Genomic DNA, 17,702 nt, shown 5'->3' with positions numbered 1-17,702 from the left:
GAAGTGCGGAAAATACTGGACAAGGGCAAAGAGGGGCGGACAAGAGCAAAGAGGGGCGGACAGGGGGAAAGAGAGACGGAAAAGAGCAAAGAGGGGCGGAGAAGGGCAAAGAGGGGCGGACAAGGGCAAAGACGGGCGGACAAGTGAAAGGACGGGCGGACAATGGCAAAGAGTGACGGAGAAGTACGGTTAATACGGGACAATGGCAAAGAGGGTCAGAAAAGGGCAAAGAGGGGCGGACAAGGAAAAAGAGGGGCGGAGAATTGAGGAGAATACGGGACAAGGGCAAAGAGGGGCAGAGAAGTGCAAAGAGGGGCGGAGAAAGGCAAAGAGGAGTGGACAAGGGCAAAGAGGAGCGTACAAGAGCAAAGAGGGGTGGAAAAAGCAAAGAGGGGTGGACTAGGGCAAAGAGGGGCGGACAAAAGCATAGAGGGGCGGAGAAGTGCGGAAAAAACGGGACAAGGGCAAAGAGAGGCGGACAAGGGCAAAGAGGGTCAGACAAATGTCATGGATGGGCGGACAAGTGTAAAGAGGGGCGGACAATGGCAAAGAGGGGCGGACAAGGGCAAAGAGGGACGGACAAGTGCAAAGAGGGGCGGACAAGGGCAAAGAGAGGCGGACAAGGGCAAATATGGGCGGACAAGGGCAAATATGGGCGGACAAGGGCAAATATGGGCGGACAAGTGCAAAGAGTGTCGGACAAGGGCAAAGGTGAGCGGACAAGGGCAAAGAGGGGCGGAAAAGGGCAAAGAGGGGCGCACAAGTGTAAAGAGGTGCGGAGAAGGGCAAAGAAGGGCGGACAACTGCAAAGAGTGACGTACAAGGGCATAGAGGAGCGGAGAATTGCTGAGAATACGGGACAAGGGCAAAGAGGGACGGAGACGGGCAAAAAGGGGCAGACAAGGGTAAGGAGGGGCGGACAATGGAAAAGAGGAGCGGACAAGGGCAAAGAGGGGCGGACAAGGGCAAAGAGGGGCGGACAAGGGCAAAGAGGGGCGGACAAGGGCAAAGAGGGGCGGACAAGGGCAAAGAGGGGCGGACAAGGGCAAAGAGGAGCAGACAAGGGCAAAGAGGGGTGGACAAGGGCAAAGAGGGGTGGAGAATTGCTGAGAATATGGGACAAGGGCAAAGAGGGGAGGACAAGGGCAAAGAAGGGCGGAAAAGGGCAAAGAGGGGCGCACAAGTGTAAAGAGGGTCGGAGAAGGGGAAAGAGGGGCGGACAAGGGCAAATAGGGGCGGACAAGGGCAAAAAGGGGCGGACTATGGCAAAGAGGGGCGGACAAGAGCAAAGAGGGGCGGAGAAAATCCGAAAATACGGGAGAAGTGCAAAGAGGGTCGGACAAGGGCAAAGAGGTTCGGACAAGGGCAAGGAGGGGCAGAGAAGGGCAAAGAGGTGCGGACAAGGGCAAAGAAGGGGAGGAAAAGTGCAAAGAGGGGTGGACAAGGGCAAAGAGGGGCGGAGAAGGGCAAAGAGGGGCGGAGAAGCGCAAAGAGGGGCAGACAAGGGCCAAGAGGCGTGGACAAGGGTAAACAGGGGACGAAAAGTGCAAAGAGGGGCGGACAAGGGCAAAGAGGGGCAGATAAGGTCAAAGAGGGGTGGACAAGGGCAAAGAGGGGTCGGACAAGAGCATAGAGGGGCCTACAAGAGCAATGAGGGGCGGACAAGTGCTTAGAACATGGGAAAAGTGTAAAGAGGGGCGGAGAATTGCGGAGAATGTCCTTGTTGAATTTCATGATATCTGTGTTGGCTCATTCCTCCAGCCTGTTGAGGTCCCCATGGATGCAGCTCTGTCCTTGAGCATGCCAACTGGACCTCTCATTTTGTTATTACCTGCAAACCTTACGACAGTGTGCTCCATGACCGCACTTCCTGGTCATTAGTATTTCAATCCTGAGGGTCAGAAACGATGGAACTGCTGGTAACACTTAAACAGCAAGGACTAATGTTCAAAGTTAGAGGCATTTCTTGGGGGAAGGGTCTTTGGATTAAATGGTTTTGCTTCTCTCCTGGTGTTTTTTTAACAGCAAAGTTTTACCAGTATTTGGTGATTTATCAAATAAGAAGATGATCCAAATAAGAAGTAATACATAAACAGAAAATAGAAGTAAAGCAGAATCTTTGCTTCCAGCATCCAAATGTCTCCTCTGCTTCTTTCTCCTTTTCTTTGCTCATTTGGCTGGGTTCAGAACTGCTCAGCGATCTGCTACTGTTCTTGGCTTTTCAGGTCACCAGTTGTTGCATTGCCAAATAAAATCTTCAGGTTTTTGTTCACAAGCAGTTTTGAAATTGATAAGTATACATGTGATTTTACAGGACACACTGGTGAAAAGGCTAAGTGCAAATTTCTGAGCCTTAAGTAGTCATCTGTCTTTAATGACAGGCTTGATTAAATTCCTATTTGCTTCAACTGCTTCAACTGCCCCTCATTTATGGTACCCATATTACTTATCTGAAAAGACAGATGTGAAGCTAGACAGGGACCAGAGCCAAGTAGGCTTCCTATGGAATTTTTACTTTCATTTCTGAGCTTGGGATAGTAAATAATTATTGTTACCTGTTATTACTGGTTTTGTTATGGCCAACTGGAACTGTTCATTACGTCTTACCTTCCTAATCTCAGAGTGACAGAATGTGTGGCCCAGTAAATAACATAAGACAGCATCCACTTCTTAAGGTTTTATTTTGTGTACTTACTTTAGTTGTTCATCCACTTGCACAGTAATTTTATATACGTAAACCAACAGTCTGGTTGTTTTGTTGTTGAGCAGACAGCAGTAGAAATATGAATTGTCTGTGTGGGACTATGGAGTCCCTTTTGGCCCTCCCTTCTCCATCATATGGCTTGGAAGAGGTAATTCCCAAACCTGCCTCTCTAACACTGGAAATTTTTCTCTGCAGATTCCTTGCAGTTTGTTTGCAGCCCTTGGCCTAAGCAGTTTCCATCAGCACCTACTGTTGAAACAGGCTGAGGATAAACAACAGGTTGCTTTCTTTTCCAGCTAAGCTTACTCTAGGAGAGTTTAATCCACCTTACTGGAGTTCAGGGCAGTGGGAATGTGAGAATAATGCAGTCTGACATTCATGGTGTACTTCCTTTCTTGCAAAGACAGACAGCATAGCACATTTTTATTGGTAGCTGATTTCATCCACTGGACATGACAGAAACCAGTCACCATTCTGAGAAAGGCAGTTACCCAACTGTTCAGCATGAACTGGGCACACCTGTGCTTCCTAACTAGTTGGCTGTATCCTGAAGCCATGCTGCATATTTTGTGTGGGTTGGCTGACTGTGCTGAGATCTACACAGCCTGCTGGGCTGCTCATCTTTACTATTCTTAATTCATTTTTTCACCCTGCTGAAGGAAACATTCCTTTCTCCCTGCCGAGGAATTATTGGAATGACCCTCCAGCACAGAAGAGCCAAAGACTCTGAAGTAGTCTCAGTAGCCTAATTACTAACATGTTCTCTTAATTGAATAACCGTTTTTTCACAATAGACCACTTCCCTCTTAAAAGAAGAGGAAATCCTTAATTATCCCTTTCCTGTGTGTTTATCTTCCTCAGGGAACATACCTTTTTTTCAGTGCTTTCTCGTGGCTGAGATACAATTGTGTCTGCTTCAGGGAGGTGATTGGGGCATCTGAGCTCCTTCCAGGGAACCACAATGGGATATTTATATGGCATCCCATCATTAAAAGTCTGTCTGCATATTCTTATTATTGCGTATAATTTGCATTGGTGTCTGAATAGCTTAAAAGTGCTGTGGCATGCTGGGTTGTAGTCCCCTCCTTCCCATGTCATAAATACATTTTTCTTTCATGTCAACAAATGTAATTTTGTTTCAAGAACTGTATTTTATACTTTGCTTGTATGACAAGTATTGCTTCAGATATTGCCTCAGCACATGCCTGTACACAGCTAGCTGGCTTGTAAGTACAGAATAACAAGTAGTTCAGCCAGAAGCTTCTTGGGCTAGAAAGGGTGAACGTTACTTATTCAATGAGTTGTTCTTGTGTTGCATGTAAATGGGGAAGAAATACTTTTTTACAATTTTTTCTACATGTTCCTTAAACAGCACCTAATCAACTGTTTTAAATCCATAGGTAAAATCTTTGGCAACATCCTGTCCAGAAGAACTTCAGAAAGGAAATGTACTAGCCTGGCCAGATTTCCTGCCAGGAGTTGTTGGAAGAGTGAAGATAGATTACAAGAGTATATTTTGTGCTGGTTAGAACTTTATCTCCTAGAACCCTTTTTTCTGAACAATATTATAAGACTTTTTTTATTATGTCAAATATGCTAACTTGCAGCCTTTGCCCTACTAACCTTGAATAAATTATTTTGATAATTTTACAGTTAGAACATTCAGTCTTTCATTCCTTGAATTCCAGGGTTTTGTAACAAAAGTTCATTGGAATCTCTGATGGAGATTTATTGCTTCCTGAACTGAGCTGGGGAAAAAGTGAAGATGGTATTGAGTGTTTGGTCAGAAAGAAGTTATTCTCATTACTCTCATCTTTTTCTTTAAAATAATGGGATGGTATTAAAATACCTCTCACCTCTTTTCCTAGAGATTCCTTTTCTGATGTTTTATTTTGATGATTCTCAAACCTTTGAACCAGAGTGGGATGTAGCATATAGAACACTTCCCAAAGTTTTCTTGTAGATAAACTTCTACAGGATCAAACAATCAGATAATAGTTCTATACATTCAGCACACAGCTATCTCTCTTACTCTATGCATATATTTTGTCCACAGACTGTCCATCTTTGCAAGGATCCGTACCACATCTGCGAGCCTCTTCTGCTGATGTAAAGCCAGGGTCGAAAGTGAGCCTTTCCTGTGACCCAGGTTTCCAGATAGTGGGAAATTCTGTTCAGCACTGCCTTAACCTGGGACAGTGGACACGGCCTTTTCCCCGCTGTGAAAGTGAGTTGTCTCAGTGGGCTGACAGGATTAGGAAACCCTAGCTTCTATTTGAACCCTATCACTATTCATGGCGTCTTTACCCCTGCAGCTATAATGCACTTGAATCCCTCCATGTTACAGCATATATATATGCTTGAACCTAAACTCATGTTTTACTGAGCAGGAACTACACCACAATTGGATTCTGTCACCTTTTCCAGTCAGTTTCTAGTGGCCCTGGCAGAAATGAGTCCATGTGGATCAGCTGTCTGATACTCTGAACATTCATCCCCAGTAGCAGCAGGAAGTGCACAGGAAAAGCTAGGATATCTGTGTGATTTTTAAGTATCACTGAGAACAACTGGTTTGAAGTAAAAGCCTTGGCATTAGTATGTGATAGAGTAATTTCTTTAAAGGCAGCAGATACTTTTGTCATGATGTAGAAGAGTCTCCAAGACTTATGGGATTTCTTCTAAGGAACTGGGCTGTATACATTTAGGTTGCGAAGGTTCTTCAATTCCTGCTTTCCTGCTCCTGCCATCTCCTTTGCTTTGATTCTCCTCTGCTGTGACTGCACGTGTGACTGCAGTGGCATCTGTTGGAGCTGACTGTATTTTTCATTTCAGCTTCAGAAGTAGGCATTGCATGATCCCAAAATTGACCAATAGTTTGAGGAAAATTGCTGAATTTATTTAAATAACTTAAAAATAGTTTAATCTAGATTTGATGTGATTATCTTGCTTCCTCTTTATTCAGTTGTTCATAGCATAAATTCAGGACCTATATCCTCTTATGCCTAAAGAACAGTATGCATGTGAGGATTTACACAAAAGCAAATCTTGCTGGGCAGAGCGTTAAGTTCACTGGCAGGGACAGCTTTGCTCTTTTCTTGATGTGTTATCAGTGGCAAACCACCAGAATCCTGTTAGTGTTGTCATCTGGTTTTTCTGTATTGGGCCAGGTAGTTTTACCATCTGAGCACAGAGCTCAGACAGAGATGGGTTGACTTGACATAATGATGCTGAGTGAATGAAAGCCAAACTCACCCACTAGCCATTTTCAGCCTGTTCCACAAACGCCTGATGAATGAAAGTGGGTCCAAGACAGTTATTTCCTGCATGAAGAACTGCAGGGTTTATAGTGGAAGACGTGGTACAGAAAAGATTCTTCTGACTGAATTGGGCTCATTGTAATCACTGCTTTCATCCACCAGAATCCTCTTCCTGCTGCCAATGAGCCACAAACCACGGGTCCACATCCCCTGACAGCCTGTCATTGTTCTATCTCTCTACAGCAATTGCATGACTTCCATTACCACAGGCTCTAAACACTTCTCAGTGTCTTGTTGTGTGATCCTTGCATATGGCTGGGGAGCAGCGAGTTGCTAGAATCCACGTAGTTACGAAGATGAGCTGTGTAGCTGTTGGAATAGGTTCATGTAGTCTTGATTGAAATTAAGATGCACAGAGGCAGCTCTGCTAGAATAAATAGCACCCTCTAGCAGGCCGGTACAGCAATGACTTCTGCTGGCACTGCTGGGATCAGAAAGGCTTCTTTACTGTAGCTGAAGCAATGCCCAAGGTTGCATGTGAGGTCAATTCTGAACTCTCAATTGTTCTGGCACTCCCTGGTCTCAGACCAGTACTGTAATCTCTTAGAAGTATTCTGTTAGCTATATTTTGTAATGGTCAAACACAGTAACTTAGAACTTGTTTTTCATTGAAGGGAAGTAACAGAAACCTCCATGAAGGCAAATTTGCTTTTTGATTTTCCTTAAAACTCAACAGGGATGAAGTGCCCTATGTCTGAAGGACATTTGCTGAGAACTTAGTCACGAATGTGTCTTCCAGAGCTAACAATAGCAAAAGCTGGAGAGTCCCACTCAGTCTTTGATTGGCAAGTGCCCTCAAAACAGCTACCTCTACCAGAACTGGAATCAGTAAAGCTACCTCTTGCAGCTAGGATTCTCCAGTTGCAGAGAAAAAGATCTCTGGTGATGGCTCTCATGTGGAATTATTCTGAAGTTGATCTGTGTCTTCACTGCTAATGTCTATGCCCTTTTTTCACTCGTCTTGCAGGAATCAGCTGTGGAGTACCTCCACCTTTGGAAAATGGATTTTATTCAGCTGAGGACTTTTTTGCTGGCAGTACTGTTACCTATCACTGCAACAATGGCTACTATTTGTTGGGTGACTCCAGGATGCCGTGCCTGGACAGTGGGAGCTGGAACAGCATTTCACCGTCTTGCCTTGGTGAGATGTGCCATACACATGGCTGCATGGGCTGGCAATCTTGCACTACTTCCGTGCCCTTGGGTTTGGGCAGGATTTCATTCTGAAATTGTGAAGGCTGACCAGAGCTTTAGAAATCACATTCCAAAATATTCACACTTCTGAAATATCATGCTGATCGTTATATGAAATGAAACCTGTATTTGGGCACCTTTCTCTGTCAATCCTCCTGAACCCCACACACCCTATACTTAATAAGCCTACATTGCACTCCTAAGCCTCTCTCCTTCCACGTTCATTTAGCCATGAAGTTCTTGCGTTCTCTGTTTCTAATCTGTACATTTCCCTGTGCTTGAGATCACTGTGAATGTCCCATACTCTCTGACCAGGTTCTTTCAGATGTTTCATGGCTGGAGGTTATAATTGTTAATATCAAATCTACTTACCTGAAGTCAGTTGATGCTCTACAGGATTTCTGATTCAGCAGAGTGACACAAAATATACTGCATAATAGAATACAAAGAAATGCAAGTTACGTTTAGGAAACGTAGCAATTGCAAGACACAGTTGAGTCACTATACAGAAGTGTTTCCCATTACCAGTCTCTGTAGTATGCTTACTGTCATGACACTTTACGTCCCCAGCAGCAAGGAATGAATACGTGGGTTGACGCCAGCTCAAGCCCATTGCTAGTTTTCTGGGATTTGTACTCTATGTTGGCCTAAGCCATGGACTCAGTTCACTCCCATGCTGGTTTCATTAACTCAGGGAGGCATTCACACTCTAAAGGAACATGGGGAGAAGCTTTTACATCACCATTTGATCTGCTCAACTATTGATAGCTATTTATCTAAAACAAAGGCCACCTTCCTGTCCCTTTTTGTTGACTCATCTTCTTTGTAACAGCAGTGATCAGTCACACGCTGAATTATTCCCTGAGCTTCATGGGCAGATCACCTTTGACCATCTCGGGTGCCCCTCTTCCATTCTAGCAGTTCATTGGTCAGTCATGTACCTGTCAGCAAGCAGCTGCAGCGTTGAGAGGGCTGGGAGTACATGTACAGACAGTTCACATAGTTCCCACACCATAATTTACTTCCTGGTCAGCTGGGTCTGATGTGCCAGGTGCAGCTGTAGGAGCTGAAAGGTGAGAAAGGTCAGCACTGCACTTCCTCTGGAGGACCAGGTGTGATTGTTCTTGCATGGCTATGTCTCCGGCAGGTCCCTGCCAGAATTCAGTAGCTAGTCATTCTTGGATTGCTGCTGTCTTAGTTATACCTAACATGAAAGTTGTGGGGTTACAACTTGGCAAGATTTGTGTTTGATTTGATTCGACTCTTAATTTTATATGGGTATAGTACATATTCTTTTCAGTCAAGAAGAGCAAAAGAAAAGCCAACAGTCTTTTACCTTTGCCAAAATTCAGTTTGGAGTAGGATCCATCTGATTTCATAGCATTCTGGCTACCAGGACTCATTCAGAACCTCTAAACAGGCTGTCCAGTCTCTTGTTCCTTTCTTTGTTTTTCTCCTTTGCACTTTTTGCCAAGGCCTAAGGATAAGCAAGCTTAGAGCAGATGCTGCAAGGCTGTCCAAATAGCTTGACGCCCATGCAGTAGGAAGCATGATGATGAGAAGGAAAAGCCTTGTGGTCCACCTCCCAGCTTGCCTTGCCTCTCATAAAGCAAAGCAGATTAAGGGGAAAATGTAAAAAAGAGTGTCTTCGGCACCCTAATCCACCCTTTACATTTCAGATTCATGCTCCAAGCAGGTGTTAACAAAATCTGATGTGCCTGTGCCCTCGGGCATTCCTTTTACTCTGTTCTGGATCTGATTCATGGTGTCCTTCCACTCTTCCTTGCCTTACAAGATATTACAGGAGGAGCAGTCATTCCGGTTCTGCTGTGGCAGCACTTTACCTTCTCCTGTTGCTTGTGTAGTTGGCAACTATTTTGATTTTAATTTGAAATTTTTGTCCTGTGTGTCAGAAAGAAACTCCTTTTCAAAACACTGTTGGGTTCTTTTCATGCTGGCCAGACTCATACAGCAGAGAAGAATAAACACACTAACTCAATGAATTTTGTTGCTTTTCTAACCAAGTTGCATTTTGGCCTGGAAATAAGCAAAGAACTCCTGTTACATGCGTGCATAGTATACCTAGGTCAAGAGCTGTTGTCATGTAGTAGGGCTTTTAAATGAAGAATTGTTCTCTCTATCTCTAAGTCTCATTTATATTAGGAATAATCCCGGGTGCCAGCATTTTTCAGTTAGATACATGGAAATTGACCCTTTGCAGTTTACAACTCACAGAATCACAGAATAACCAGGTTGGAAGAGACCCACCGGATCATCGAGTCCAACCGTTCCCATCAAACACTAAACCATATCCCTCAGCACCTCATCCACCCGTGCCTTAAACACCTCCAGGGAAGGTGACTCAACCACCTTCCTGGGCAGCCTGTTCCAGTGCCCAAACTCGTTTGCATACCAAGAACACTTCCATATAGTCAGGATTTGAAAGCTGATATGAAGTATTCTGGAGTGAGGAATTTTTTTTGCTGTATGGTACCAGGTCACATGGAATATAAGATGACAACTGGCATATCTAGACATTATATTCATATTAGTTAATTATAATAACTAATATATTTTGAACTCATTTTAAGCTTTCTGGCAACTGCAGACACTTCTCATTCCTAGTCTAATGTAATTTTTTTCAGCAAAGATGTGGCTCTAATTTATGTCAGAATGTTTCACCTCCTGGCCAAGTTATCCTCTTAAAGTTTGAGAAATGGAGGATTTCCAGACAAGTATTTAATACAGAAGTCCTCCCTCATAGTGTTTGACTGAACTAGTAGTAACAGTACTTGGGTTACATTGTATGTTCTTATAGTACCTGGAAACTAGATACTTTTTGTGGAAGTATTGACTGAAGGTTAATAGGATTTATCTCTGATTTTGTGAGTCACAACATTGTATAGTAAATTATATACAAAGCATGAATATAAACTTAAATATTTTTACTAGAACATCAAAAAAATTTTAATTACAGGAATGAAAGTGATTCCACTTGACAGTTAATAAGGCAGAAATTTAGAGCAGATACCTATTACAACTACCACCCTAGAGACATCTTTTTTGTGTTTCTTTTTTTGTAGATGTTGATGAATGTGCTGTTGGATCAGACTGTGATGAGCATGCATCTTGTCTCAACACAAATGGATCTTATGTTTGTACTTGCATCCCTCCTTACACAGGAGATGGTAAAAAATGTGCAGGTATGGGAAGAAAAACATCAGTCTAGCCTTTCCAAGGTCCTGCATAGGCCAGTATTGTGCATCCCACTATAGAAGACGGTTGCGAAAAATTAATCTCTGGGGAGAGACAGTGGGACTGGGCAGGTATGCTCTCATCTCCAGGTCACTGTGGCTTGAATGAGGGTGTAATGAAGTTCCTCCTTTTCTCCGTATGGAGACAGCTGTCATTGGGATTCTTCTTCAAGACATGTACATCTGCAAAATCCTCTTGCACATGAAGAACATGTGCTGAAGACCTGACAACACATGCCACAATGCATTCTTTCTCAGAGCAGAGTTGTGCAGTGAAGAAGTATTTGAATACAAATATCTGAGTAGGGTTTGTGCTGCCTGTGGAAACATTAAGCAAAGTGACTTTGCATGGAGATAACAGGACAGTAGCCTGAGTTGGGATAAAATGTAGTTGAGCTGATTTGATTCTCAGGGCTGGACCTAATGGAAAGGGCTTCCCCTCGCGGAGGGAAAAATGATTGTAAGATGCATTTGCTTCTTACAATAAATGCAAACTCAGTTACGTAGGTCTCTTCCATATCAAAATAAGCTTACTTGCACAAGTCTTCAGTGCCTGTCACTAACATGCAGAATAGAGGAAAGCTGGTAAGGCTGTAAGCTACTTATGAGTGTTATCTGTGTGCTCTGCCTTCCTACTCTCAGAAAATCCCCAACGATGTTTCCTGCAGCTTGTTTATAAAACCTGGTACTTAATTCTGTTATTGATAGTTTCTCTCTTCCTCCTCAGAACCAGTGAAGTGTGTTAATCCAGGAAATCCAGAGCATGGTCACTTGTATGGGGATACTTACAGTGTTGGAAGTGAAGTAACTTTTTCCTGTGAAGAAGGGTTCCAGCTAACAGGAGTGACTAGACTTATATGCATGGAGTCTGGAGAGTGGAGCCATCCGATACCATATTGTGAAGGTGTGGTTCTTGCAGAGAATGCACATTGTCCTGTCTGTTTTTAGAGAGGTGGAAGGGGGAAAGTAGTAGCGTAGCACCTTTAGAGACCACTGCAGCTAATGAAACCCTGTCCCAGCAGACCTGAATCTCAGTGTTGAAGTCTCTGTTGTCTTAAGAGGTGTCAGCAACAGTTCAAGCTTTTCAGTAGTTGTCACATTCATAGTGGTACTGTCTTATACAGCTTCTCCAAAGTGTCAAAGGTGTAGACTCATCTCATTTTAATGCATGCACTTAAAAGTGTCTTTCTTCTCCACCCAGACTCCTGTTTTCTTGTGGGAACTTAATGTCTTAAAAATTGCTAGCTGTGTTTCAGTAGATAAAATGCAATCAGAGATGACAGGCTGGTGAGCATATATATACATATGTGTGTGTGTGTATATATATATATACACACATGTATGTATACGCGTATATATATGTATACATGTATATATAGGTTAATTACAGCTTAGTCAAGAACACAGTGTTACCTACAGCTTTACTTTTCCAACCTTTTAAGAGAAAACAAAGCAAATCCCGATCATCTATTCTTTTTTTATTTGTGTTGTGTCAACCTCTCTTGTGTTCATGTCTTTTTAAAGCTATATCCTGTGGTAGTCCAATTATTCCGGAGAACAGTGCCATTTTGGGCTCAAATTTTACTTACCACAACAAGGTGGAGTACAGGTAGGAATTCAGTATGTTTGGAATGCTTGATTGAGAATCTGGCGACAAATAAGAGTATGGCTGAATTAAGAGAGTGACTGAAATGAAGGGAGGAGCAAGGCAGGATTCAAGTAATGAAAAGGCGTTTGGTTATAGCTGAGGCTACTCACTAACAGAGCTGAATGTTTACTCTAGTCACACCTGTCTATGTCCTGCAGAGAAAAATGGTGTATGTAGGTGTGGTTCAAGAGAGTGAGAGAGAAAAGGGGTGCCTGACTACATTGTGCATAGAAGGCTCTGTGATAGCACTTCTTTTCTTCTGCTCAGGTGCAATGATGGATACAACTTAGTGGGTGAAAAGGAAATTCTATGCCTTGCTAGTGGCATTTGGAATCACCCTCCCCCCTCCTGTGAAGTGGTGACTTGTCCAAACCCACAAGATATCAGCAATGGAAAATACATGCTCACTGGCACAACCTACCTATCTTCTGTGTCATATGTCTGTGACAATGGATACAGGTAAATGCAGGAACTTTTTTCTTCAGCAAAATGTAGCGGCGTGATTGCTAGAAGGTCTGACATCTAAAGAGACAAATCTGGGATCGTCACTCAGAAAGATGAAGCACTAAATTAGAATGTTAAAAGACTTTATATATATTGAAGGTACTTCTGTGTATTTCACCCTAAATTGGAGCAGTTCAAGGTCATTCAGGGTTTGCTATAGGTATTGTATGTAAAGCTGTATCAAAGAAAGTGCAAGTTTCTGTCTTTCCTGATACCTCTTTATACCTCTAGCAGACTTACTCTGACATGTGCAGTCTCATATCAGCCTGTTTAGGTCTGAATTTTTTTCTGTATTTTCCTGCTGCACGTATTCCCTTGTCCACATGCAGGTAGGTAGGTGAGTTGTGCTCATTTGGTGAATGTTTTAATCGTGTTAATACAAATGGATACCTTGCCTGCAGTCCAGTGTAGTGTTAGGTCACAGATCCACAGTGTGGGCCTATCTGTACCCCGCTAAATCAGGCAGTGTTTTTAACAATGTTAGTGAGTTTTTTGACCATGGACTTAGGACAAACACACAGGCAGCAAATACCACATCAGTTGTGACTCCTTTATCTGCCTAGCACAGCTTGGTGAGAAAAGCCCTCTCTCCTGTGGTCACCTCTCCAGGTAAGCCCTCCCAAACAGTGTCCAGCTCATACATTTTTTCTGGACCTAAGCATGGACGCAGTCTGTTGCTTCAAGCAGCTCTTATGTGCTATTTGTCTTAAGCATATTGCCACAGGTAGGCAGACCCACTGCCCTGGCAAGGGCCTGTACCATATCTGTAATGGCTTTCCAGGTCAGTGTGATTCTCCTCCTTTAACTTCTGAGCTCATTTCAGTCAACTAAACATGGGAGTGTAATACTGTTTGAGACTAAGCTGTAGGAAATCAGACCCCCCTGTCTAGTGTCTCAGTTATGACGTGGGACCTACTGGGAAACCATAGTCAGCTGGAGGCCAGGGGCTTTGCCCTGGGCATTTCAAAGTGGCATTGAATACCTCTGTTTAGACAAGTGAGTCACACCTTTTGTACCAGTGCATTGTTGTTTCCTCAGCTAAGGTAACCAGTAGCTGCCATCAACTTTAAATCCATGTGGCCATTCACTCAAGCAGTATCCTTTGCCTGCTGAAGGAACTAAATGCTTCTTTAGTAAACAAATCTGAACTGGAACATTTCCTTCTGTGTTTTTAGTGAAGATAGTATGTAATTCCTTGAATGAATCAGGTCTCAGACTGAGGCCTAGTTGCATGTATAAGATAGATGTTATGTTGAACACATACAAGTAAATCTTTAAGCTTAAATAAATATTTAAGCACCCTGTGACTTTCTTCTGTGGCTCAAGATGGGCAAAGCTACAACAGAAGTTATTTTTGTCTCTGCACAGTGCATTGAGGTCCCACATGAATTCTAACAGTGCTCTTTCCAAATAATCTGAAGACCAGCTTTTTAGGTAGCATCAGCAGTGCTTTTCCATGAACAGAGAGTGAGATTCTGGCTTCTGCTGAAGTCAGTAAGAGACTGCCCTTGGTTTCACTGAGGCCAGGAAGTCAGTGAGAAGTAAATCACCTCTTTTCATTTTCTATTCTTAGACTGATATGGGTGCCTTAATAATGGTCTTTATGTCTCAGCCTTCAGGGGCCTCCTGTGCTTGTTTGTGCGTCTTCAGGAAACTGGAACAGCACACCTCCAGCTTGCAGCATTGTTTCATGTGGATCCCCTCCTGTCATCAAGGATGCAGTCATAGATGGAAACAACTTTACTTTTGGAAACACAGTGTCTTACACCTGTAAGGAAGGGTATGTAGATTAACACTATCAGACTGATAGTCAGGACAAGTAAAACCAGTGCACTGGTTCTTAAGTCCTTTATAACTGCACTCTTATTAATTTTTACAGCGTCTGTCTTAACTCTTTTGAAATTAAATGTGGTGGAGATCTTTTGTGGGCTGTAAAGTCATTATGGGGCATGTAGGCATTTTTTAAAGTAGTTTCATCCCAGCTGAATACACCTTGGAAGAGGGGAACGGAAGGAATCGTAGGGAATGACAGAGCAATGCAATAGGAAGCCCTCTCCCTGGGAGTTTCTACAGAACTAGTACTTCTGTGGTAAACTCAAGGCCCTGATCATTAAGAATTTCCTATGTTTCTTCAGGCTATAAAAAGCTGATTTGTGTGTTTTGGGAACTGTCTGTTCTGATGTTCTAAAATTTGCTTCCTTAAAAATGTGCCTCCTTATTTATTGAGCTGCATTATTTATCTTTAATTTACATATACTCAGTGTAGTAACCTTCTCAGTTCGTATTTCATCAAAGATGAGGTTCCGCTTCGATGATATCAAGCATGAATATAATGATGGGCTCTAATTCTGCAAGTACCTTTGCACATGCTTATCTTTACAGCCTGTGAGCAGTCCAATTGAATTTCTTGAAACTGTTGTGTTGTGTCCAATAGGCAGAGCAGCTATGCAGAGCTTTTGCCAGGTCAGGCCCTAGGTGACTGGAGGACTTTTGCTCCTTCTCAGTAAAAAGGTAGATTGATAAGCCAGTATTTTTCTTATAATCTGGCTTTGCAATATTGCTTGAAACATAATTGACACAAAGCATCCTTATTCTGTTTTCTTGACTGATTTTAAAAGCTGCTTCTCTTTCCTGTCTGAGCATTGTGAATGGCATAGGAAAGTAGCATTTAAAGAGGGTCACAGCTCTCTGTGACAATGAATAGTGGATCATATTAAACATTGACACATAATAGGTCCTTTTTATGGAGTCCAGTCATTAGGCTTTCCAAACAATCCTGCAAATAAGACAAACCATGTTTACAGATGTTGCCATCAATACCTGAACAATCAGTTTCCAGCCTACAGCTGGAAAGAGTCACTAGGAACTTTGTAGTAGTTACTGTTTCTTTGCTTTCTGTGGCAGCACACCACAGAGATTTCAAAACTGAAGAGCAAGATAGTCACAGGTACTGTGACTGTACTGTTGCATGTTTAAGCAGCAGGGTTTTAAGTGGTGAGCAGTATGGAGTAATGCCTGTCAGTGCATCATAGAGACATATTAGGGAAATATAACTACATTAACAATAATCACGTGGTAGAATTAGGCTGTAAAAGATGATTTTTTTTCTACTCAGCCTTAATTTTTTAATTGGCTTTTATAACAATTTTTTCAGGAAGAATTTGTTACAAAATTGCCATGTGCCCTGTGCAAAAGCATCTCTGGATAACTCTGGAGCATTCAGTTCCGCCAAAGGGGAAGAGTTTCTCAGTGGGATTGTTTCTTTGAGGATTGTATGGACCGTCACAGTACAATACTAAATTTGTTGTAGTTTCAACCAAATGGAAGTCAGGAATGCTAATCTGATAAACAGACAGGAGAGAAACAATATACACAAGGTGTGCTAGGATATCATTCATTTTGATACCTCACCAGTGGACATGTAGGCTTATTTTCCTTTTGAGTTTGATCATAGCTTTTGTAAAGGATCATGTACTTCTGGGGTAGTAGTAAGCAAGGTGGTACTGCAGAGGCTTCAGAAAACTGTAAGTAGCATTTGACAATGCTGGTCTTTCTGACTCGCTATGTGGTTTCCTTATCTACAGTTACACATTAGTTGGCCCTGCAACCATAGAGTGCTTAGCCAGTGGCAAGTGGAGTGTAAGCCATCAGCAGTGCCTGGCAGTATCCTGTGATGAACCACCCCACGTGGAGAATGCATCACCAGAGAGTGGCCACCGCCTGTTTGGTGATACAGCTTATTACTTCTGCTCAGATGGCTACAGCCTGGCTGATAACTCTCAGCTAATTTGCAATGCAGAAGGGAAGTGGGTGCCTCCAGAGGGCAGGGAAATGCCCCACTGCATAGCTGATTTTTGTGAAAAGCCATCCACTGTCTCATACAGTATCCTGGAATCCATTAGTAAAGCCAGGTTTGCAGCTGGGTCCATCGTGAGCTTCAAGTGCATGGAAGGCTTTGTTCTGAACACTTCAGCCAAGATCGAGTGCCTTCGAGGGGGCCAATGGAATCCTTCTCCTTTGAGCATCCAATGCATCCCCGTTCGCTGTGGAGAGCCTCCCCACATTAGCAATGGCTATGCCAGTGGGGCCAACTACAGCTTCGGAGCAGTGGTGGCTTACAGCTGCAACAAAGGGTTCTACATCAAGGGAGAGAAGAAACGGACCTGTGAGGCCACTGGCAACTGGAGTGGCAGTTTGCCCACGTGCCACCCAGTGTCCTGTGGAGAACCACCGCAGCTTGAGAATGGCTTTATTAAGGTACATAATGTGTTTTCTCATGTGTCTAGTACCTTGGCAAACTGAATATGTCTTCATAATTGCTGCTGTTGGGGTTTTGTTCCTTATGTTCTGCTTTCCTGTTTTAATTGAGGGTGCACATCACCAGATGGATAAAGAAAAGGGAAAAATGATTGGATATGCAGCAGAATGGTGTCTGAAAGCTATAGACACTTCTGTGGCATTTCCTCTCTTAAAGTGGGGTCTCAGGATACTGAAGATGCCGTATGACAATCAACTGATTTTCTAAAGGTCTTATTCTTCATTTGTTTGGTCCACAGGTGGCTTTCCAGTGCCATCTGGAGACATTTAAAGTACTGTTGCCAGTTCACAAACCTTGCGCTTTTCTCTGCTGTGAAAAGAAATCTGATTTGCCATAGCTAAATCACCTTTGGGTAATTTTTTTTCTTTGAATGCAAGCACACTTCTTCGCTCAAGTCAGAACTTCCCTTTCCTTATCAAATTACATTGTAATAATGCCTGAAGTTAAAAATTACCATGTGGCTGATCAAACCTGTAACAACTACTTAACCTGTGTTGTGCTTTGATGCACAAGGGTAATATTGTGGTAAGGAATTTTTAAAGCATTTTTCTTCTTAACATCCCTCCTCCTTCTCCTAACCACTAGGGAATCTGCGTTTGCTAAAAATGGGGGATCAGGTGACAGGCAGGGATGTGTGTCACATCCCAGTGTCTATATGGGCTTCCAGCAACAATAGCAACAATTTCTGTTCAGACTTTGCACAGATACATCCTCTAATTAATGCATATCACTCTGTGTTGTTTTCATTAGATAGGATCATTCC

The 17,702-nt window shown here is 42.9% G+C and overlaps 2 protein-coding genes across 2 annotated transcripts in view; both read left to right on the top strand.

The window, feature by feature from the left end:
• Positions 1 to 16,923, top strand: part of LOC138733454 (sushi, von Willebrand factor type A, EGF and pentraxin domain-containing protein 1-like) — an 18,593-nt gene extending 1,670 nt beyond the window's left edge. Inside the window, exons 3-11 of the mRNA XM_069880646.1 lie at positions 4,105 to 4,228; positions 4,761 to 4,931; positions 6,989 to 7,162; positions 10,299 to 10,418; positions 11,197 to 11,373; positions 11,994 to 12,078; positions 12,385 to 12,576; positions 14,234 to 14,401; positions 16,206 to 16,923. Coding sequence (XP_069736747.1) covers positions 4,105 to 4,228; positions 4,761 to 4,931; positions 6,989 to 7,162; positions 10,299 to 10,418; positions 11,197 to 11,373; positions 11,994 to 12,078; positions 12,385 to 12,576; positions 14,234 to 14,401; positions 16,206 to 16,923 — 1,929 coding nt within the window. The remainder of the gene's footprint in view (positions 1 to 4,104; positions 4,229 to 4,760; positions 4,932 to 6,988; positions 7,163 to 10,298; positions 10,419 to 11,196; positions 11,374 to 11,993; positions 12,079 to 12,384; positions 12,577 to 14,233; positions 14,402 to 16,205) is intronic.
• Positions 1 to 17,702, top strand: part of LOC138733426 (sushi, von Willebrand factor type A, EGF and pentraxin domain-containing protein 1-like) — a 152,185-nt gene that overhangs the window by 100,350 nt on the left and 34,133 nt on the right. The gene's annotated exons all lie outside the window — the stretch shown is intronic.

The sequence above is a fragment of the Phaenicophaeus curvirostris genome, chromosome Z (genome assembly GCF_032191515.1).
Source record: "Phaenicophaeus curvirostris isolate KB17595 chromosome Z, BPBGC_Pcur_1.0, whole genome shotgun sequence".
Taxonomy (NCBI): Eukaryota; Metazoa; Chordata; class Aves; order Cuculiformes; family Cuculidae; genus Phaenicophaeus; species Phaenicophaeus curvirostris.
This window is presented reverse-complemented; position numbering and strand designations above follow the sequence as displayed.